Below are 25653 nucleotides of genomic sequence, written 5' to 3'. Positions count from 1 at the left end.
GTCTATAAAATTGTTAAAATCGATTTAAATAATAAGAAAGTAATTATCATATAGTTAAATAGTAAATATGTCTCAGAATGAAATTAATTCCTAAACTAACCTAATAAACAATTATAATAAAATGAATTTAATTAAATGTTCTTAAAATTCTATTCGACACATTTATAATATCTATACAATAAAAAAAATCCTGAAAATTGTCTACAAAATTGTTAAAATCGATTTAAATAATAAGAAAGTAATTATCATATAGTTAAATAGTAAATATGTCTCAAAATGAAATTAATTCCTAAACTAATCTAATAAACAATTATAATGAAATGAATTTAATTAAATGTTTTTAAAATTCTATACGACATATTTATTAACTTAATACAATAAAAAAATCCTGAAAATTGTGGAAAAACAATGAAATCCGTGTGTCATCTCTTATTCTTACCAGAATCCTGTAAAACTAAAAAAAATCACATGTTTACCGTCTACCAATTATCGGTAAAATTCTGGTTCTTGTGATTCAAACAATTCTCATTTAATTTCAAACATATTGTTAAAAATGATATTTTAAAATATAAAATTCCGTTTAATTACATTTATTCATTAGTTTAAATTTATTAATTTTTTTAATTAATTAAGGAGTTAATTATATTAAAAATACAATTAATTATGTTAATTAGTACAATAAACATAATAATAATTTCTATGTTAATGTCGATGTCTCAAAAGGAAATTATTTTCTGAACTAATCCAATAAATAGTTTAAAAAAATATACCCGAATTGTTTTCAAGTTTCCATAAAATCACAAAAATCAATCAAATGAATTACATTACATTACGCGACATACACGACATTTTCAAAGGGCACTCACTCAATAAGATAAATTCAAGAAAATTATAGAAAAGCCGAGAGGAAAAAAAAAATAATTTATTTGTTTACAAGTTCATGTGATCCTTGGAAACGATGGATTCGCGCGTAACCAAATAAATTAAATATTTTCATTTAATATGAAACATATTAATAAAACTTGTATTTCAAAAATTACATTAGCTACTTATTACTCAAATCAAAATTGAACATTTAACATTTGACAGTTGGCATTGAACATATGATCGTTTGACAACTACGCAAGCGCAGTCGCGCTCGGTAGGCAACCCGTCAACAGTGTCATGGCTCCCAGTGAATTGACTTTGGAACAAATCCATCGATTTTTCCTCGATAACAACGGTGTTTGCAAAAACCGCGACGTTGTGAGTGCCTTCAAACCCTACCTGACCGATCCACATACAAAAGGTGAGATCACGCCGCTCCAAAATCGACGAAAAACGAGTTTACAGTGTTTGTTTACGTTCGCCTAACCTTAAACAACCTGTGGAATGTGAAATTGTATCAGGAAACCGGTGACTAATGCGGTAATCATCGATTATAACGATGACGTCGCACGTTTTCTTTATGGGCTTGGTGCATTTTACTGCATTTTCGTCGGTTCATGTTCATTGACTGCGACGGTGGGAAAACACATTGTTTTGAATTGCGACCGTTCTATCCGGTCGTTATTATATACGAGTTTTTTATTAATAGAATGTGATACTTCAAGGATATGCCATATTTTGCATGAAATTATTATTTACATATCTTATATCCAATAATATAAAACAACTGTCACATCGATACGGTATCGGTTTTAATAAGATAAATAATTATTTATTTGTGATTAAAACATAAATAAGATGATCAGTAAGATTTAATTAAATCAATTGCATTAGTAAAATACAACCAATAAATAAATTCTGTCTGTTATTGTCTGTATTATGGTTGGTTAAAATGATCAATCAATTTTGTTATTTTTAGTAGAACACTGTATATTTTTGGATTTTTAATTTTCATTTATAAATGCAAATGAAATGGTTATACCATATCCTATACCTAAACCCATTAGTTTTTGAGATATTACTTAATTAATTTTCCAAAAAGTTTGACAGATGGATGGTCTAACTAAAATGTCTGTAAAGCCACCAATTTTGACGGTGAAAAGTTTATTTTTTACACACCTTTAACAAAGGACTGTCCCCTCAAATTTTATATAGGGTTCTTTAATTTTGTACATGTTAAAACATCATTAACTTTGATATGAATATTTCTTATACATAAAAATGTTCAACAATTTTAATTGTAGATTAACATTTTCAAATTAAATAAAATACTAATAAATAATGTAGTAAATGATTTTTTAATTTTTATTGAAATACTCAATAATTTGGGATCTTATTACATAAAAAATCTACTTGGATTAATTAATAAAAATCTTGCGCTTTTTATCGGACCAATGGACAAAAAACGTAGGTAATTTGAAAAATTGACTTAACATTTTCTTTTCTTCCAGAGGATGCTCGCAACCGTTTCCGCCAGTACATCAACATGCTGGCCCACACGAAAAAGGGCGAGAACGACGAAAAATACCTCGTCCTCAAGTCCAAGTATGCCAATTCACTGGACGTCAGCAGTCCCCCATCCCCCGTAACTCCGTCACATCGTGATCCCCGTAACAGTATCGGTTTGCCACCCTCGCCCTACGATTTCGGCAGTCCCGTTCGGGGATCCCCACGTCAACCGCCCCCTTATAGACCTCCGCCTCCGGTGACTCCTTCGCCTAGTCATTCGGTGGATAATATTTCTATTACGGGCTCCTTGGATGGCACTCCGTTGGCGCCCCCAAGAAGGAGAAGTGTAGACAAAATTAAGATTGGTAAGTTAAAAACAAATAATACCAACGTATTATTAATTAGAATCAATTATAAAATTAATGGATAAGCAAAGCAAAGGTACTTGAATATTTTAATTAATAATTACAATTAAAAGTTGTTTATCAAAGCATTTATAAATTTTTCTAAAAATAAATCTGTGTATACTACTACATACACATATGTAAAAGTGTAACGTGATACGATAAAACAATAAACGTTCGTTTATAATGGAATAATAGAACATAATATCTCAATGCTAATTGTAAGTACGCATTGTGAAATGGTTGGCTTTTAAAGTTAGATGATACGTTCGCGTTGAAGATAATGTCGTAGATGCACTAAAAAGGTTTCCTGCAGTTCGACCTGAATATTTTATTTGTTTCTTTATAAAGTGTCAGTAGTAAAGGATGTTTCGCAAGAGCAGAAAAAAGGTCAGGAAAGAAGGTAATAATAAATTCTTTTTGAGTATAAAAACAGATAAACTGTTTATTATTATATATTTGTAAAATGTTATTAATATAATATAATCAAATTAAATATTCAAACAATAGTATACCAAAATTCGTATTATATTATATTATATTATAATGTTTGTATAATAATGTTATTTTATTCTATGCAACAATATAATGTACAAATTTGTAAATTGTTATTTCAAAATAAATCAAAGTTTCAATAAAATCATATATTAATTAAATAATTAATATATATAATTATTTAAATATATACGAGTATATTTGGAAAATTTAATTTAACATTAGACAATTTACTGGTTAATAGGTTTCATTTTTGTTTGTTCTGCAAGTATGACACATATTGTACACACATGTTTTATTTAAGAAAGTTATACATCGACCACGTATTAATAACAAACGTTACATTTATTCAGTGCAATTTGTAATAGATTAGATAACACTTAGCAGTAATACAGTTAATAACACTTTTATAATACATTTTCATTTCTACGATAAATAGATACTTGTGGTGATAATTTTAATTGTCCTGCCGCAGAAAGAACGAAATCAATGGAGGACAGGGACGGAAACGTGGAAAATAGCGTTACAGATGATCCCGTGACGCCGAAACGCGGAATCGGGGTGTTGGCGGAACGCGACACGAACGTGGAGGAAAAGGAGAACATGAGCGTTAGGGAGAAAACGCAAAAGTTTAACCGGCTGGCTTCCTGCGAGGACGAACTGAGCAGTCCCAAAACTCCGAAATCGGCGGAGAAAAAGAAAAAGGTAAGTGTTTTATGAGTCCTATTTGACAAATTGTGATGTAGAATTACGTTTTGTATGCACACAGATAAATATCTAGTAAAAAGGTGTGTAACTTTATCTTAAATTGAGCATCGTTGAGATAATCGGTCTTACTCACTAAACAAATAGCTATAAAATCTGTTAAAATTAACTATACAGTGTCATATTAATGTGCATATTCATGTAGTTCATAATAATTATATTATATATTTAAGTGTTATTTATTTCGTTTGGATAATTAATATTTAAACCCAGTTTAAGATTGAATAATAACAGTCCATGATTAAATAAATGGTATTATATAAAGTAGACGCAATAGTGCGTGGATATATTAGCATTCGAACGGTAAGATTTATCTGTCGCTCCCAAAAACATTAAACAATAACAATTACACACGCCTATTAAACGGGAGAGGTTTTTATCGGCACATCGCATCTCGATTTTATTAATCATATTGTTACCGTTCACTTCTGACACAGAAAGGTTTACTTCTTATTGCGTGGCCGTCGAACTGTTGTCACGATGTTAACGATTCCTAATAGAACGGAGCAGGGCGACGGTATCGGGTCCTAGAAGACGGTGTGACGACCGCGGGATGTGCAAGTCATCTGACAGCATCGCTAATTGATGAACGCTAATAAAATACGAAACTCACACGCCCCGTGAGACTTGGATGCGAGAATTAAATTCATTCACGTCGGGCATTTTTGTTGCGGAACGCGTTTAAAATAAAATTTATTTATAAAACTATAATAAAAAATATATTGTATTTTTTAAATAATAATCAAAAAGTAATCTTTAAAATGTCAAAAAATGGGGTTATAAATAATAATTATCCAAAAAAGAATTAGATTTTCTTGCTGTTAAAAAAAAATTCATCAGGGCTAAACATAATTTTATAAAACTAGAAATATTTTACCTTTTAAATAATAATTATCTCTTAAAATTTAAACTTACTGGAAATATCGAATATATATATTTTTTTTGTTTTTGTAAATAAATTGTAGTTAACATGGTATAAATTTATAAAACTAAAAAAAAATGCCTTTTAATTAATACTTATGTATAGCTCTTATATTACTATATATTATATCAAAACATAACATATTTACGATATACATTTCTCTGTATTTATATTATACAATCAAGTGCATTGAAAAAATTTTTATTAAGGAATATAAATTAATAAAAATAAAAAGATCTATAAATAAAAAATAGAATTTTCAGCCTTGTTAAAAAAAGGTTTTCATGGAAGCATAACATAAATTTATAATACTGAAAAAAGTTGCAATTTTTGCTTTTTAAGTAATAATTATCTCTTGAAATTTATACTTACTGAAAATATCGAATATTTAGAAAATAAATTGTTTTTTTTTTGTTTTTGTACAATAAATTGTGGTTGACATGTATAAAACTAAAAAAATGTTTGCCTTTTAATTAATACTTATGTATATCTCTTATAATTATTATATATTAATAAATATCAAAATATAACATATTTATGATATGTATTTCTCTTTTGAAAAATCAAGTGCATTTAAAACAAGATTTTTATTAAGGGATACAAATTAATAAAAATAAAAGATTTATAAATAAAAATAGAATTTATCAGCCTTTAAAAATATTAGAAAAAGGTTTTCATGGAAGCGTAACATAAATTTATAATACTGAAAAAAGTTGCAATTTTTGCCTTTTAAGTAATAATTACCTCTTAAAATTTATACTTACTGAAAATATCGAATATTTAGAAAATAAATTGTTTTTTTTTGTTTTTGTAAAATAAATTATGGTTGACACGTAGTTTTCATCAGGGTATAAATTTATAAAACTACAAAAATGTTTGCCTTTTAATTAATACTATGTATATCTCTTATTATTATATATTAACAAATATCAAAATGTAATATATTTACGGTATACATTTCTCTTTTAAAAAATGCGTTTAAAATAAGATTTTTATTAAGGGGATGTAAATTTATAAAGATAAAAATAAATTAAAATATTTACTCTTTAATCTATAAATATCATTTAATATTTGCTATATGTACCATATAAGAGTTGTAGTAGGTATTACAGTGTATATTAATTGAATATTAATAGTATTGAAAATTTAAAAACGTTTAAAATAAAAGTTTCATTAAGGGATCGTATTATAAATTTATATTAAAAATATTAAAATATCGGATATTTACTGTATATTTTTACAGGATTTCATTGTTTTGAAATTATGAAATTCGTTTAGGTGATTTTCATTCAAGGATATGATAAATATATTAAAACTAAAAACTAAATTTTGTTTTTATAATATATATATATATATATATATATATATATATATATATATATATATATATCGGATTTTTTGGCTTTTCATAAATTAAATTTGTATAAGGTAAGGTTTTTATCAGGGAATATAATAAATTTATAAAATTAAAAAAAAATCAAACTTTGTACTTTTTAATCTTATATTTATTATCTTATACTTATTATATATAGTAGGAAAAACGTTTGAACCGTCTGAATTTAGAGGGAGACATTATGCATGACAAAGATCGTAAAAAGTCTGTCCCATAGTGGGACACTTACTGACATGATATCTCATTCAGGATTCAGATGGATCAAGATTTTTTTGTTTTTAAAATATGGAATACGTTGAGAAGGTGGTTTTTATAAACGGATATAATAAATTTTATTAAAACTAAAAATTATATTGCAAATTATTCTTATTCTTAATTCTAATTTAAAATTTTTTATATCACATACTAGAGTGTTAAGGCACTTGATATTTACTGAAAATATCAAAAATGGATACATGTTAGATTTTTTTGAAAAATGAAATTCGTTTAAAGCGTTTCATTGAGGGATATCTTAAATTTATAAAAATAAAGAAATCAAATTTTTTGCCTTTTAATTATTAATTATGTCAAATTTTCTGTGTCATATTAAAAATATCAGATATTTATGATATATGCGCACAGGATTTATTTGTTTTTGAAATATGAAATAAAAGTAATGTTTAGTTTATACAAGAGAGAGTTAAGGCAATGATCGTAAATATTATGATACCTATTGAAAGTTTAAAGCAAGATATTCATTAAGGAATATATAATTAATATTATAAAAGTAAAAAGAATCTTTTGCTTTTTTTGAAACTAATTATTATTTAAATTTAAATAGTTGAGACACCCACAGTAAATATCAAATTGTATACTGAATACGTTCAAATACCTGATATTAATGATATAAACTGAACTGAGTGAAATGTGTTGATTTTGAGTATTATTCGTTTATCGGGAACAAGGAAGTGGTGTCTGTCCAAAAAAAAAAAACCGCCCACCGAAGGACTCCAAGTAAATTATCTCGTGAGAAAGATTGCGGCAGCCGTTTGCGCGAAATCCCGCATAATGCCACATAAACGTCGACCTAAGTTGGTTCGTTACGAAGCTGTAGTGGCAGCGGGAGCAGGGAGCTATCCGACTGTTTAGAGGCTGCGAACCGCGACCCGTCCCGGCACGGAGCGCAGAAAATAGAGCCGTAAATTACACATCGCAAATACAGACAACGATTTATAATTAGGCGATAAATCCGCAACCAAACAAATGACGACAGGAATGCATGTAGACCAATGGCGAGAGCAATTTGTGACAAACAAATTCACATGGTAAATAATCCCGCGCAAGGATTGTGTACGCGTGACAAGCGAACACGATCGATGAAAGTCGCAATAAATTACGGTAAAATAATTAACTGGCGGTGGCATCGTCTCCACCGGAATTGAAGGGGGGGCGCAAATATCCACCGGGGCAGATCGCACCCATCGATAGCCTTAAAATCCATCCGATATCTCGGCGTTCAGCGATTCAATAGCTCCAACTCGGCGGATTTATGGCGCTATATGTCGCCTCGCAATTCATTAACGTCCGCCGCACTGTCCGTTCCTGAATCCCATTTACAGCAACATATTGGGATGCGTTCCCACTAAGAGGTTTTTCCCGAACGGCAAACTAATAAATAAGATTTTTTGTCGTTTGTACGTTCGATTTTTATCACTAATCGCTTCTAAGTTAAATTAGTTACCATTCCTTGGGTTGAACTTATTATTTTCATTCTAACAAGCTTCCTGCTACACAAACCTGAATAAACCCACGGATTAAAAATGATCCACTTCAAAATAACTACGTGAAAGCCACTTGAAAATAACAACCTCAATAATCCAATTACTCCAAAACTTCCCTTATTGTTCCCCGGATGATTTATAGTAACCACATATTATTTACATCGGTTTGACCCCGTGGCCATTCATGACGTTGATTTCGCAAAGTCCCGTACCGCGGCGGCCACGTGTCGCCTTTAATAATCGCACACGAAGATGGGGATCTTTGTGTGGGCCCTGCCCCTGAAAAACCCTTAACGGCCGTGCATCAATTAGCCCACATTAGCGCCGTATTGTTGGCAACGCGCCCGCCACATCGGTTTTATGCGACCCCGGATTGTTGTTTGCGAGGCTGGGAAAATGGTATTTTGTCTATTATAGGCACTTGAGTTTGAACTATGTATTAAAAATTTGGCCAATTCGTATGGGGGTGATCAAAATGTTATTGTAAATGTGCTACTGTGAACTAAATTATACTGAATTTTGTAATTTGTTAATTTGTCAACAACTTTTTTGTTAATAGAGTGATTAACCAAATTATTACAATTTTTTACAACAAAACAATATTTCCCCTGAAGAAAATGACTACTACGTAAATGACATCAGTGAATTTCAGTACCTTTATGGAACAGAATATACTGATAATCATTTTTATTTCTTGTTTGGATATAATCATATTAAATAAATCGACTATTAATATTCACTTTAAAATAAAGCTTACATCAAATGTAAATATAAATAGTTTAGACAGCTGGATCAATATTTTTATAGCAAAGTAATGGTTGTCAGTTATATCTTAATCAGCTTTTTTTTTGATAGGGATGTTTATCAATTTACAATTAAAAGAGTCGATTAATACAAGGATATAAAAATGCAAAATAATAAGATAACACAAAAATATTTCCTCGAAATAAATGAGAATAAAAAACACCAATACCAGTGTGTATGTGACGTCAGTAGCTTTATCGAAGGGAATACACTGATGATAATTATTAATTCAAGTATGGACATAATATTGTTAATTCAAGCAACTACTAATACTTATTTAAAACTAAAGCTTTCATCAAATGTAAATATATATATATTAGACAGCTGGATCAATATTTTTTTAGCAAAGTGATGGTTGTCAGTCAGTTGTCATCTTAATTAGCTTTTTTTTGTTAATCAGGAGGTTCATCAATTTACAATTAATTAAAATCGACTAATAAGAGATATAAAAGTGTAAAATAATGAGATAGCATAAAAATATTACCTCGAAATAAATGAAAATAAAAAACACTAATACTAGTGAGCTTGTGACATCAGTAGCTTTATGAAAGGGAATGATGATGATCATTATTAAATCAAATATGGACATAATAATGTTAATTAAATCAACTACTAATATTCACATAAAAATAAAGGTTACATCAAATGTATATATAAATATTTTAGACAGCTGGATCAATATTTTTTAGCAAAGGGGTGGTCGTAAGTTATATCTTAAACAGCCTTCTTTTGTTGTTAAAAATTCGGTTACTACAAGGATATAAAAATGCAAATTAAACAGATAGCATAAAAATATTTCTTCGAAATAAATGAGAATAAAAAACATTAATATCAGTAACCATGTGACGTCAGTAGCTTTATACACTGATGATCATTATTAAATCAAGTATTGACACAATCTTGTTAATTAAATCTACTATTAATATTCGCTTAAAAATAAAGCTAACATCAAATGTATGATTTAAATTAGATGTTACAAAAGACTGATAAAGTACTCTATTTATCGATCGGTTACTACAAGGATATAAAAATGTAAATTAATCAGATAGCATAAAAATATTTCTGAATCAATATATTTTAGCAGAGCGGAGGTGGTCAGTTATATTTTAATCAACTCTTGTTGATAGCGAGGTTCATCAATTTACAATTAAAAATGGATTAATGCAAGGACATAGAAATGTAAAATAATACGAAAATATTTCCTTGAAATAAGTCAGAATAAAAAAACTAATACCATTTTTTATTATACAATTAATATATTTAGAAAACTTTTGGTGATTTTTTTCTTATCTATATAATTTTTATTTAGATTTTTTATTATTTTTTCTTACCTACATAATATTTACTGCTAAATTTAAATAAATAATATTTTTTTTACTTTTTTATTGTATTAATAAGTAGTAATTAATCAGATAGCATAAAAATATTTCTGGATCAATATATTTTAGCAGAGTGGAGGTGGTCAGTTATATTTTAATCAACTTTTGTTGATAGCGAGGTTCATCAATTTACAATTAAAAATGGATTAATTCAATGATATAAAAATGTAAAATAATACGAAAATGTTTCCTTGAAATAAGTCAGAATAAAAACACTAATACCATTTTTATTATACAATTAATATATTTAGAAAACTTTTGGTGATTTTTTTCTTATCTACATAATTTTTATTTAGATTTTTTATTATTTTTTCTTACCTACATAATATTTACTACTAAATTTAAATAAATAATATTTTTTTTTACTTTTTTATTGTATTTCTTTTTATTATATAATTAATATATTTAGAAAACCTTTGGTGAAGTATTTAATTATTTTTTTCTTTATAAATCATTTTTAAATTTTGTATTTGTGATTAATTTTTTAGATAACCCTTCTCTGTTTTAAATCTAAATAAATAATATTTGTATTTTTGATGTTTTCAGATTTTATTATTTTTTCTTATCTACTTAATTTTTACTTCTAAATTTAAATAAATAATACTTTTTTACTTTTTTATTGTATTTCCTCTTATTATACAATTAATATATTTAGAAAACTTTTGGAGAGGTATTTAATTAAAAATTTATATTTTTTCTTTATAAATATTTCTTCTTTTATTTTGTATTTGTTGTTCATTTTTTACATTTAGGATATTGTAATCATGTAAACAGTTTAAAGTAAATTGTAGGAATTTTCGGCATTATTCTAATCAATAGATAAAATAGGTAATTGGTCTTGGATTAATTCAAGGATATAAAAATGTAAAATAATACGAAAATATTTCCTAGAAATAAGTGAGAATAAAAACACTAATACCATTGAGCTTGCGACTTTATCGAAGAGAAGACATTATTATTTCCCAAAATAATGAGAATTAAAAACGCTAATATTGACGAGTACATAAATCACATGTCTCAGTGAGCATATGACGTCAGTAGTTTTATTGAAGGTGGCAATTATTAATTCAAGTATAGACATAATCTTATTAATTAATTCACTTACTAAAAATAACGTCAAATGCAAATAGAAATATTTTAGGCAGCTGGGTCAGTATTTTCTAGCAAAATGATGGTCCCCAATTATATCTTAATCTATTTTAGTATTAGGTTTTTATCTTAAGAATATTAGCAATACTTATTATTGAAAATAATCTTTTTACTGTATCTGATCACGTTAAATACCAAAGAAAACAAATCTCGATAACTATAATTTGATTGAATAGGAGATAAAAAGAAATATTTTTCCTTGGTCTACTTTCCACAATTTACACTCAATTGAGAGATATTAATATGTGGCAAACAAAGCATGAAAAACGAAATAAATTGGTGAAAGTTTCATCTTAATAAATTGTTATCCATTAGTTATACAAACTTATAATTAAATTATTTTGTTAATATTGTTATTGAACCATCTTACAATAAAATAGTTTCTTCTAAAATCTAGCCCACACACTTTTAAACACTATTGATGGGGAAATTATCAGGGGGACCAATATATGATATATATCGAATATATATTATACATATCCCATATTGATATACAATCAATATGTTTATGAATTAAAATTAAATTATTAAAATGCATCAGAAAACTCAATCTCCACAAAAACGAACCGCAAACATAATGACGTCTACTAGGAACAAATGAGAGAAAAAAGGAAACAAATTTGAAACATGCAGCGTAGAATGGGGGATGCGTGGAAAACATTTTCCCGGTACGAACAGCCGCTAATCCCCGGTCACCGGCAGATCCACGAGCACCCGAGGCGCACCGGGCCGCGCAAAAATAACCACCCTCCCAGCGCCCCGACCAAGGGGCACCCGCCCACTCGGCCGCGCCACTTGAATTAAACAACCCTAAATCATATACTTTTCATACGCAGTTCGTATACACGAAATGAATTAAAATTTTACAGCGCGTAATTCGGGAGCCCTTTTCCCGCACGTCGCGCCACTCCGCCCCGTGTTGTTGTTGTTTTTGTCATTTACATTTGGAAAATTAATTGGAGTGTTCGTGTGCCTTCGCCGAATGGGGTGCGAGTGAGATGGGCTGTGGATATTTATTGTTTTTCATTTCGTTGTAATAATTGTATTCAGGCCGTGTAGAGGAGCTCTTAATCAGGATGCCCGATTGGCTAACCCTGAAATTTACACAATGTAGGTTGAATAGAAGCAAAAGCGGACGAACGAACGTGGCAAACAATATGAGCAATTGGATGTTAAAATAGGTGCAACAATATCTTATTGTCAGGCACCGATAAAAAAGTGAACATAGACGATTTTGATGGACACGTGGGTTTCCACGAGCCAATTTGTGCTCGCAGCGGGTCCAAACAAACATTGGAACCGTCACCCGTCGTGATTGGAGCAAATAGTAAGAGGAAAGGAGAAGAAGATGAAAAAATGGTAAACGTAAATGAGTATGACTGCACACATTCCGGACGGCATGGTCATTAGTCATATATTGGGATGGGTGGATGGATGGGTTTGGATGGACGTTATCGGTCCGGCTAGGTGTACTCTTAGCGATGATTACATGCCAATATGCATATCGCTCGTGCTACATTCAATTTATTACGCGGGTACGAGATTCTACAATTGCAGGACCGAATTTAAAAGTAGTGGACTTTTAAAAAGATTTTCAGTTGAATGTCGTTTGAGAATATTGTATTTAGTATGCCCTGGCTACTGTTTTATTTGTCTTATATAAAATACATGAATTTATTTCAATAGCCTTTCTTTGTAGTACATTTTGCGAATTTAATTTAATAATGTACAGGACATGATAAGGAAAGAGAAAGAAGTGGACGTTGCCAAATGTATTCTATTGAATTGATTGTATTTCTTGCTACTAGATAATTGATTTATTTAGATAAATTTTGGCTTCTGGACAAAAAACTCATATAAGCTAAAAAATAAAAGAAAATGGGTATTATTATTATTATTTCCCTTATAGTTTTTTGATTTACAATAATATTCACAATTTCACATGATCACCAAAAATGAATCTTTTTGTATTTAACTTGTTGGCTGGAATAGCTATAACCTACATTACATCAGTTTGGTACTACCTATACTTAAGTAAAATACGGACCTGGATACAAGATGAGTATTATTATTTCAATCTAATGGAACAAATAAGGTTCGCTTTGATTGATTTAAGCGTGAGACTACATTTTGTCTTATAATTAGATGTAAACGGTCCGAATGCGGTTGGGAGGTACCTTCCTGGCAGATTATATTATAACGTCAGTTTAGTCTCACTTATCCAAACCACATTAATTTGCTACGCGTTAGGCATATCTAAATCTAAATTTCTGTAAATACATTCAAACTTCGATAACTCGAACCACAAAAAATAGAGTTATTAAAGAGTTAAAGTTATTAGAAAGTTATCATGTAAGGATGATTTAAACTAGATATTACAAAAGACTGATAAAGTACTCTACTTATCAAAAATAATATTTTGAAACCTATAAAAAATGTAATACATAATAATATACATACAATATAATTATTATTACTATGTATTATATTATGTAAAGTTATTTTAATGCAAAAAAGTCCATTATTTGTGGTTGACGAAAGGATTTTTATTTTCATTTTAAAAAAAAGCTACGATTAAACCATTCCAGAATAGCTGTATCGACATTTTCATACATGGGTTTTCTCACACGAAACCTAATTGCAAAATATAAGCATTAAGATTGTAGGGGTTGTGTTTAAGATTTAATTAGAAAAATCCATTTAGAATTTAGGATATTGTAATCATGTAAACACCTTATAGTAAATTGTAGGAGTTAATTTTACTTCTCAATTTGAATAAATAGTATTTTTTTAATTTTTTATCATATCTTCTTTTATTATACAATTAATATATTTAGAAAACTTTTAGTGATATATTTTTTTAATTTTTTATTGTATTTTCTATATATATATATGATACAATTAATATATTTAGAAAGCTTTTGGTGAAGTTTTCAATTAAAAATTTGTATTTTTTCTTTATTAATTTTTTTTTATATTTTGTGTTAATTTAAATCTAAATAAATAATATATGTATTTTTGATATGTTTTTAGATTTTATTATTTTTTCTTATCTACATAATTTTTATTCAGATTTTATTATTTTTTCTTACATATTTACTGCTTAATTTAAATAAATAATATATTTTTTTTATTTGTTTATTGTATTTCTTTTTATTATACAATTAATATATTTATAAAACCTTTGGTGAAGTATTTAATATTATTAATAAATATATTATTTTTTTCTTTATAAATCTTTTTTAAATTTTGTATTTGTGATTCCTTTTTTAGATAACTTTTTAGTTTTAAATCTAAATAAATAATATTTGTATTTTTGATATGTTTTCAGATTTTGTTATTTTTTCTTACCAACTTAATTTTTACTTCTAAATTTAAATAAATAATACTTTTTTACTTTTTTTATTGTATTTCCTCTTATTATACAATTAATATATTTAGAAAATTTTTGGAGAAGTATTCAATTAAAAATTTGTATTTTTCTTTATTAATCTTTTTTATATTTTGTGTTTGTTATTCATTTTTTACATAACTTCTCTCTTTTAAATATAAATAAATAATATATGTATTTTTGATATATTTTTAGATTTTATTATTTTTTCTTATCTACAATTTTTATTTAGATTTTATTATTTTTTCTCGTCTACATAATATTTACTGCTAAATTTAAATAAATAATATTTTTTTTACTTTTTTTATTGTATTTCTTTTTATTATACAATTAATATATTTAGAAAACCTTTACTGAAGTATTTAATTATTTTTTTCTTTACAAATCTTTTTTAAATTTTATATTTGTGATTCATTTTTTAGATAACCTCTCAGTTTTAAATCTAAATAAATAATGTATTTTTTATATGTTTTCAGATTTTGTTATTATTTTTTCTTACCTACTTAATTTTTCTTCTAAATTTAAATAAATAATACTTTTTTATTGTATTTCCTCCTATTATATAATTAATATATTTAGAAAACTTTTGGAGAAGTATTTTAATTAAAAATTTATATTTTTTCTTTACAAATCTTTCTTCTTTTATTTTGTATTTGTTGTTCATTTTTTACATTTAGGATATTGTAATCATGTAAACACCTTATAGTAAATTGAAGGAGTTTTCGGCATTATTCTAATCAATAGATAATTGGTCTTAGAACTATTGCCAACAAGGAATGTGGTTTGGCCATAAGACAGGTATCATCGGAAAGGAAAAAACTCGAGGAGTTTACCTGAGGTAGGAGAAATTGTACTTATCGTAGATTGTGCCAAATATTTAGTTCGAGTAAACAAAATATTCGAGTAATCGATGTTCGAGTTATCAAGTAAATATTACACGTAATTCTCACCCTAGAAGCTATTGCCAACCAATTTGCTTCGAGTTCTCCATCGATAAATTTAATGATCACAAAAAATATATATACTGACATAATAGAATTGCATAAGCGTCGGTGCAATTTAGATTAAGAACGTGGAATTATGTAAGTTTTAATGATTAAAATGCTTTTTCATGCGCCAACAAATTAATTAATTTTATAGGACGCACATTAACGTTATCTTAAACGCGGCTATTCCATTAGAATTGTTCTTTATTAATATGAAGTCACATCATTATATTAATACGTTTGATGTTGAAATCAAATTTGGTCAATATTAACAATAAATTTGTGGAAATTAAAGCCACCACAACCCATAAATGTATCCTCCTGGTTAAAAAATTGTCAATCTATATTGACTATAAATAACACTAATGACACAGTAATAACTGGCACCGTGTGGAATAGTTGGGGTTTCTTAAAAACACAGTAAACCATCGATTAAATGGCCGAATTATACCAAGACGCACCTTCTCCAATAGCATTACGAAACAATCGATTTGTCCGTTACGTCCATGGCAGTTCCTTAAATCCTAACCGTCCATAAAGCTAATGGTTATCGTCTCCAACATAAAATAAATTGTGGACGACGACGTTTCGTTGGAACACACGCCCATGCGTCGAATAATATTAATTCGGCATTAAATGGGACGGATGAATGCTGCGGGGGTCCATTCCGGCTGCTCCCATATTGCGACACAAGTCTCCACTGTGAGTGAGGCGCCGTCTCAAAAAATTTTCCGTGATGTTCCAGGAATCGCCACCCTTGGGGTCTTGTGGTCACGGTGTACGTCGTTTTGGTTAATAAATAATAACTAGTCCGGGCGTTTAAAGAAGTTTCTGTATCACCAGGAATGTAACGTTTTCTTCACCATCCTTTGATAAACTTTGTATCTCTTCAGTTTCAGTTGCGTGATGTGGGATCAAAATCTTTTGATACCATCGAATATTAATAAATAAACAGTTTCACGATCGCTATTGAACAATTTATTTTCGATTCATCATTCGGGATCTTCGTCATCGGAGATCTCCCAAAAGTGACGTTGGTTCCCGTACTAAACGGTCACGGCAGGTCGTCTCGTTTCCGCGCTATCTTCCATGTCCATCGCCATTGTGTCGTACCAATAACATGCAGTAAATTGAAAAGATTACAGAATCAATTGGCCGTTCGAAGTTTACGCTCTCAGGACCCGTCGAGGTGACACACTGTGACATGTCGTTCTTCTCGCTGCGTTTGTGGTGAAGAATTCGCTGTTGTAAAAGATGTTTTACATATTCAAACCTGTATATGGACTTAAAAGTTTTTCTGTTTTAATTGGTACTAATTGGATATAAAGTTTATTTTTAAATCCTTCAATCTCAGTTGGAGTTATTAATTTAGTCGTCGTGTCGGTCTGTGGGCGCCGATTGAATTATAAAATTTAATTGCGTGTAGAACAAAACAAACAGGCAACATAAAATCTAACAATTATGCACAGCTGGAGAAAATCAATGGAATTAATAAAACATTGTTTTTTTTTCTGCCAGTGCTTTATGAAATACAAATATAATATTAACTGTGTCAGGAACGCGTGGCGTGTGGAGAAATTTGACGTCTGGTAACACGAAAAATTTTGTTTTGATGGACGATGTTTAATTATATTTTTTTATGTAAAGTAATACACAGCTTTTTTTAGATAACTAATCAATAATTTTATTTAAATTTTAGGAAAAGTGTTAATTATTTTTAGGCTTTTCAATTTCGTACATTATTAGTGCTCAATTTGAATAAATAATATTTTTTATCGTATTTTATTTTATTGAACAATTAATATATTTAGACAGCTTTTGGTGAAGTATTCAATTCAAAATTTATACTTTTTCTTTATAAATCTTTTTTTTATATTTTGTATTTGTTATTCATTTTTAGTATAAACACTTTTAAATATAGATAAATAATATGTGTTTAAGTTTTTATAATCTACTTAATTTTTACTTCTAAATTTAAATAAATATTTTTTTACTTTTTTTATTGTATTTTCTATATGTAACATATATATTATACTATTAATTTATTTGGAAAACTTTTGGTGAAATATTCAATTAAAAATTTATATTTTTTCTTTATTAATTTTTTTATATTTTGTGTTTGTTACGTATGTAATTTTGATGTGTTCAAATTTTCTTAATATTTTTTTTATTTTCTGCTTAATTTTTATTATACAATTAGTATATTTAGAAAACTTTTGGTCCAGTATTTAATTAAAAATTTGTATTTTGTGTTTGTTATTCATTTTTTACATAATTTAAATTTAATTAAATAATATATGTATTTTTGATATGTTTTCAGATTTTATTATATTTTCTATATATACCATACAATTAATATATTTAGAAAGCTTTTGGTGAAGTATTCAATTAAAAATTTGTATTTTTTCTTTATTAATCTTTTTTTATATTTTGTGTTAATTTAAATCTAAATAAATAATATATGTATTTTTGTTATGTTTTTAGATTTTATTATTTTTTCTTATCCACATAATTTTTATTCAGATTTTATTATTTTTTCTTACTTATTTACTGCTAAATTTAAATAAATAATATATTTTTTTATTTTTTTTATTATATTTTCTATATATAGCATACAATTAATATATTTAGAAAGCTTTTGGTGAAGTATTCAATTAAAAATTTGTATTTTTTCTTTATTAATCTTTTTTTATATTTTGACTTAATTTAAATCTAAATAAATAATATATGTATTTTTGATATGTTTTTAGATTTTATTATTTTTTCTTACTTATTTACTGCTAAGTTTAAATAAATAATATATTTTTTTATTTTTTGATTGTATTTCTTTTTATTATACAATTAATATATTTAGGAAACTTTTGGCCCATTATTTAATTTTAAAAATTTGTAATTTGTGTTTGTTATTCATTTTTTACATAACCTCTCTCTTTTGAATTTAAATAAATAATATATGTATTTTTGGTATGTTTTCAGATTTATTATTTTTTCTTATCTCTAAAATTTTTACTTCTAAATTTAAATAAATAATATTTTTTTTTTACTTTTTTTATTGTATGTTTTTTATTATACAATTAATATATTTAGGAAACTTTTGGTGTAGTATTTAATTAAAAATTTGTATTTTGTGTTTGTTTTTCATTTTTACATAACCTCTCTCTTTTGAATTTAAATAAATAATATATGTATTTTTGATGTTTTCAGATTTTATTATTTTTTATCTACATCATTTTTACTTCTAAATTTAAATAAATAATATATTTTTTAATTTTTTTATTGTATTTCTTTTTATTATACAATTAATATATTTAGAAAACTTTTGGTGAAGTATTTAATTTTTTTTCTTTATAAATCTTTTTTAATTTTTTTTTACATAACCTCTCTTAAATCTAAATAAATAATATATGTATTTTTGTTGTTTTCAGATTTTGTTCTTATTTTTTTCTTGCGTACTTAATTTTTACTTCTAAATTTAAATTAATAATACTTTTTTATTTTTTTATTGTATTTCCTCTTTTTATACAATTAAAATATTCAGAAAAATTTTAGTGAGATATTTAATTAAAAATTTATTTTTTTTCTTTATAAATCCTTTTTTTTGTTTTGTATTTATCATTCACTTTTAAATCTAAATGAGTAATATGTGTATTTTTGATATGTTTTTAGATTTTGTTATTATTTTTTCTTATCTATTTAATTTTTACTTCTAAATTTAAATAAATAATGAGTAATATGTGTATTTTTGATATGCTTTTAGATTTTGTTATTATTTTTCTTATCTATTTAATTTTTACTTCTAAATTTAAATAAATAATGTTTTTTTTAGATAATTATTGTTAATTGAAAGTACTTAATAGTGAGTAAATTTGAAGAGAAATATGGTGGTATATATTGACTGATTTCTTGAAGAAAATAATACAGTTTACAATAAGTAAGATTCAGAGGAAATGAAACAAAACCTTTTTATCTTCGGACAACCAACATGAAACTCCAATACAAATTAGACATGACGACTTATGTGAATTTAATAATATGCACGCAGACAGATCCTATCAGCGACTCTAACTTACGTCCTGCGGATAGCTTCACTGAGACACACAAGAAAAAAAGATATGAAAACACGAAAAATAAAAAAAACCTGCGTGGAGATTTACACATATTGCCTTTGGTGTAGTCTGTGTGTCATAATTCGATTTATCTGTTATGGTTTATGGCGCACGCAAAGGCTGAAAGATGAGAGAGCCGAAAACCAACCAAGTAATGTAATACGATTCAGCTTCTGTTGCGGTAATGAATTTCATCGACGGTTTTGTCGCGTTTTGCATTAATGACCGTTGAATTTGAAAAAGACTTTGTCTCATATGGCCACGCAAAATTCCCATCGTTTTCCGCGAAAATAATTTATTGCATTCGAAAGTTGCGGCGCATTCGTTACTTGTGTCACAAAGAAACAGGTGTTGTTCGGTTTTCCGAGATATTAAAATGTATTACCGCCGCGACGACATTATGACTAATTACGTGTCATCCAAATTGATAGATTTCGCGGCGCGAACTAACACGGGATTAACTTATTTATGCGAGCAGCTACAAGGTTCGTTGGCGCATCGGACTGCCAACTTTTCAGCTGGGGCTGCACATTTGGCTGTTTCTCTCTTTTGGTGCGACCCTATATTTAGACGTGTTCGAAAATTCACCTCGGGCACGGGTGTTCGATTTGTTGACGGCGGATTGTGCATATCATTTCTGTCAGTTATTAATTGCTGTGAATTGTGTGACTTAGCCACATTTTCAATGTTGATCACTTTTTCATCTCAGTTGTAAACTTCATAAATCATTAATTTATCAATTGGTAATCTTTTATTGGACCCAACTGTTTTTAGATTCAGAAAATATATTATTATTGTTAATAAACTTTACTGCGCATAACGTATACTTTTTATTAACATCTCAAATAACTTTAGAACTGCACTCACAAGTTGGTTTCGATCAAATTTAATTTTTTTCAATTAGTAATCTAGAATTAGACCTAACTACTTCAATATTCAGAAAATAAGTTGCTATTAACAAATTTTACTGTACACACATGAGGAATATTTGTGGGCCACTGCTTAAATTCTACTGAAAGTGAAACTTTGGGACTTGAACTATTTTGATATTGAAGTTAGTGACTACGTCACGGTGAATAAAATGTTCTGGTCAATCCATGCACTTACAAGCTGGTTTCGATCAAATTTAATTTTTTTTTCAATTAGTAATCTAAAATTAAACCTCACTACTTCAATATTCAGAAAATAAGTTGCTATTAACAAATTTTACTGTACACACATGAGGAATATTTTTGAGTCACTGCTTAAATTCTGCTGAAAATGAAACTTTGGGACTTGAACTATTTTGAAATTGAAGTTAGTGACCACGTCACAGTGAACAAAATGTCCTGGTCAATCAATGTACTTACAAGCTGGTTTCGATCAAATTTAATTTTTTTTCAATTAGTAATCTAAAATTAAACCTCACTACTTCAATATTCAGAAAATAAGTTGCTATTAACAAATTTTACTGTACACACATGAGGAATATTTTTGAGTCACTGCTTAAATTCTGCTGAAAATGAAACTTTGGGACTTGAACTATTTTGAAATTGAAGTTAGTGACCACGTCACAGTGAACAAAATGTCCTGGTCAATCCATGTACTTACAAGCTGGTATCGATCAAATTTATTTTTTTTTTCAATTAGTAATCTAGAATTAGACCTAACTACTTCAATATTCAGAAAATAAGTTGCTATTAACAAATTTTACTGTACACACATGAGGAATATTTGTGAGCCACTGCTTAAATTTTACTGAAAGTGAAACTTTGGGACTTGAACTATTTTGATATTGAAGTTAGTGACTACGTCACACTGAATAAAATCAATCCATACACTCACAAGCAGATTTCGATCAAATTATTTTTTTTTTTTCAATTAGTAATCTAGAATTAGACCTCACTACTTCTATGTTCAGAGAATATCTTGTTATTAACAAATTTTACCGTACACACATGAGGAATATTTTTGAGTCACTGCTTAAATTCTGCTGAAAATGAAACTTTGGGACTTGAACTATTTTGATATTGAAGTTAGTGACTACGTCACAGTGAACAAAATGTTCTGGTCAATCCATGCACTTACAAGCTGGTTTCGATCAAATTTAATTTTTTTTTTCAATTAATAATCTAGAATTACACCTAACTACTTTAATATTCAGAAAATAAGTTAATATTATCAAATTTTACAGTACATACATGAGGAATATTTTTGAGCCACTGCTTAAATGTTGCTGAAACTGAAACTTTAGGACTTGAATTATTTTGAAATTGAAGTTAGTGACCACGTCACAGTGAACAAAATGTCCTGGTCAATCCATGTACTTACAAGCTGGTATCGATCAAATTTATTTTTTTTTTTTTCAATTAGTAATCTAGAATTAGACCTAACTAGTTCAATATTCAGAAAATAAGTTGCTATTAACAAATTTTACTGTACACACATGAGGAATATTTTTGAGCCATTGCTTAAATTCTACTGAAAGTGAAACTTTGGGACTTGAACTATTTTGATATTGAAGTTAGTGACTACGTCACAGTGAATAAAATATTCTGGTCAATCCATGCACTCACAAGGAGGTTTCGATCAAATTAAATATTTTTCAAATAGTAATCTAGAATTAGACCTCACTACTTCTATGTTCAGAGAATATCTTGTTATTAACAAATTTTACTGTACATACATGAGGAATATTTTTGAGCCACTGCTTAATAGTTGCTGAAACTAATACTATGGGTTTTGAACTATTTTGATATTGAAGTTAGTGTCCACGTCACAGTGAATAACATGTCCTGGTCAATCCACGCACTTACAAGCTGGTTTCGATCAAATTTAATTTTTTTTCAATTAGTAATCTAGAATTAAATCTCACTACTTCAGTATTCAGAAAATAAGTTGCTAGTAACAAATTTTACTGTACACACATGAGGAATATTTTTGAGCCACTGCTTAAATTCTGCTGAAAGTGAAACTTTGGTACTTGAACTATTTTGATATTGAAGTTAGTGACCACGTCACAGAGAATAAAATGTTCTGGTCAATCCATGCACTTACAAGCTGGTTTCGATCAAATTTAATTTTTTTTCAATTAATAATTTAGATTTAGATCTCACTACTTCTATATTCAGAAAATAAGTTAATATTATCAAATTTGACAGTACATACATGAGGAATATTTTTGAGCCACTGCTTAAATGTTGCTGAAACTGAAACTTTAGGACTTGAATTATTTTGAAATTGAAGTTAGTGACCACGTCACAGTGAACAAAATGTCCTGGTCAATCCATGTACTTACAAGCTGGTATCTATCAAATTTAATTTTTTTTTCAATTAGTAATCTAGATTTAGACCTCACTACTGCTATATTCAGAAAATAAATTGTTATTAACAAATTTTACTGTACATACATGAGGAATATTTTTGAGCCACTGTTTAATAGTTGCTGAAACTAAAACTATGGGTTTTGAACTATTTTGATATTGAAGTTAGTGTCCACGTCACAGTGAATAACCTGGTCCTGGTCAATCGATGCACTTACAAGCTGGTTTCGATCAAATTTAATTTTTTTTCAATTAGTAATCTAGAATTAAACCTCACTACTTCAATATTCAGAAAATAAGTTGCTAGTAACAAATTTTATTGTACACACATGAGGAATATTTTTGAGCCACTGCTTAAATTCTGCTGAAAGTGATACTTTGGGACTTGAACTATTCTGATATTGAAGTTAGTGACTACGTCACAGTGAACAAAATGTCCTGCTCGATAAAATTCAATTTTTATCAATTAGTAATCTAGAATTAGGCATCACTCTTTTTATATTCAGAAAATATGTTGTTTTATTACAAATTTTGCTGTGCATACATGACGAATGTTTTTGAATACCTTAGATTTTACACACAATACAAATTTAGGATTTGAACCATTCGAATCTTAGAGTTAGCGACCACGCCAGACCGACCAAAACATCCTGGTCCATCCACGCACCTACCAGCTTGGCCCGATCAGATCAGATAAAACGAAGGAACACGTCGACAAATTGGCCAACGTAATCCCGTGCAATGAGCCCTGTGTCGTGTCGTCGTCGCAACGGTCTGGATGGACAGGACGAAGATGTTATCGTCCGGCGCGGTCGCTAATTTATACACGTTGTTCTTTTGTTTAGTGCCGTGTTTTGTCCGCAGGGGGTCGACGAGGATGACAGCGCCTCCATACCGATGGTGAGTACATATGCCACATTTTTATTTCATGTCGTTGCCTCTCAGCCTTTCTGGTGCTCTCCATGTTTATTTGTTTTTGTTTCGATCTTAAGCGCAGCCAAAGTGCAACTGGAACAAGTGTGCATGACATACTTAACCAGCATTATCGCATGGTAAATTAAACTGTTTCATTCCGACGTAAGGCGGCTCTAGTGGCCAGAATATGACGGTCATAAGTTTCCTTTTAATAGAACAAGTGGTTGCAATAATTTTGCTCTCTTCAACCTTCAAAAGCTTAAAGAGCTTGTTATAATTTTTTTATAAGATATGAGACTTGTGCAAGGCGATATGTTAGATACTTATACACCTTTTCCAAAAGCAGGTTAGTCTTCATCATCAACTAAATTATGATTTTAACATTCATTGATTTCCATTTCCAGTGAGGGAGGTGGTTGCAGTACTTTTACAAATGTTGAGGATCATTTGATATTGCAAAATATTATGCGAGAGACTTACAAACTTTTCCCAAAGGCGGTTTAGTTTTCAGAACCAACTAAATAGCATAACCGTGTGAAACACGATAAAAAGTTCTTTATTATTTTAGTATGTAGTCGTTCATTGAACACCTCCCATAGATCTTTATCCTGGCCTTGTCATTTTCCTCTAATTTAAATAACACACACACACACCTTCGATCTCGTTGAATCGTGAGCCACATTCTAAGCCATGGGAGGAGTGTAGCGGCCCCGATCCGCCAGCGCTGCATTACCATACGCACTCTCGCTATAACTATCAGCTATTATTTATTTTATTTGCAACCAATAAGCATCTTGCATTGTGCGCGCCCGACCTTCGCCATCCTCTACTACCCGCATTCAATTCAATAATCAGCCACAAGCCGTTTGCCATAGAGGGGGAAGATGGTAGACACAAAATGATCTTTGAGTCAACTGAAAAAATCTTGAGGAATTAAGAGGCACACACGTTCCTCCCAAAGATTCCAACTCTATTATTCGCCACATCCCATTCCGTTGGCCAGATCCTTTAAAGCAAAGCTGCGGCGCACAAGAAGTGAGTTACATAATTACATTCCATTAAAATAAACTCATCGTCATTGTGTTTCTCCTTGTGGAAATTGAATTCGTTTTGCGTTAATTTTTTTTTTCGTCGTCGTCGTCGTCAGCACGCCGCCATCAGGGGGAGCTGAGGGAGCACCGGCTCAGCGCCGTTCCATCGTACAAACCACCACATCATGTACACAATATGTAGATGACTATCTCGATTATTAATTGCGGAATTATTATAAATACTATTAATTTAGTTCACGATTAATATCTGGACTGGTACAGTACACTTAATTAAAATATTAAAATGTCTTGTGGCGTAATTATTTTTCGTTGCGTCGTGGCAGGCCGCTGTTGATGGATGGCGGGCGCCGCGCGTTCGATTTTTTCTCGAACGTTTTCGTTAATCGGATAGTCGGCGATAAGGATCGATTCTGGCGCGTCGATCGGACAGTTCCGGCAACAATAATTAAACTGT

The 25653-nt window shown here is 28.8% G+C and overlaps 1 protein-coding gene across 2 annotated transcripts in view; it reads left to right on the top strand.

Annotated features, from left to right (window-relative positions):
* The first annotated feature begins 1129 nt into the window (after nt 1–1129).
* The window catches only part of LOC109601018 (mental retardation GTPase activating protein homolog 4), a 117574-nt gene continuing 93050 nt past the window's right edge, over nt 1130–25653 (top strand). For both annotated transcript variants that reach the window (XM_049964004.1, XM_049964003.1), the window contains exons 1-4: nt 1130–1288; nt 2379–2741; nt 3751–3980; nt 24097–24132. In XM_049964004.1, coding sequence (XP_049819961.1) covers nt 1165–1288; nt 2379–2741; nt 3751–3980; nt 24097–24132 — 753 coding nt within the window. In that variant the 5' untranslated portion in view covers nt 1130–1164. The remainder of the gene's footprint in view (nt 1289–2378; nt 2742–3750; nt 3981–24096; nt 24133–25653) is intronic.

The sequence above is a fragment of the Aethina tumida genome, chromosome 2 (genome assembly GCF_024364675.1).
Source record: "Aethina tumida isolate Nest 87 chromosome 2, icAetTumi1.1, whole genome shotgun sequence".
NCBI lineage: Eukaryota > Metazoa > Arthropoda > Insecta > Coleoptera > Nitidulidae > Aethina > Aethina tumida.
Note: the sequence above shows the minus strand (reverse complement) of the source record. Positions and strands in the feature narration are given on the sequence as shown.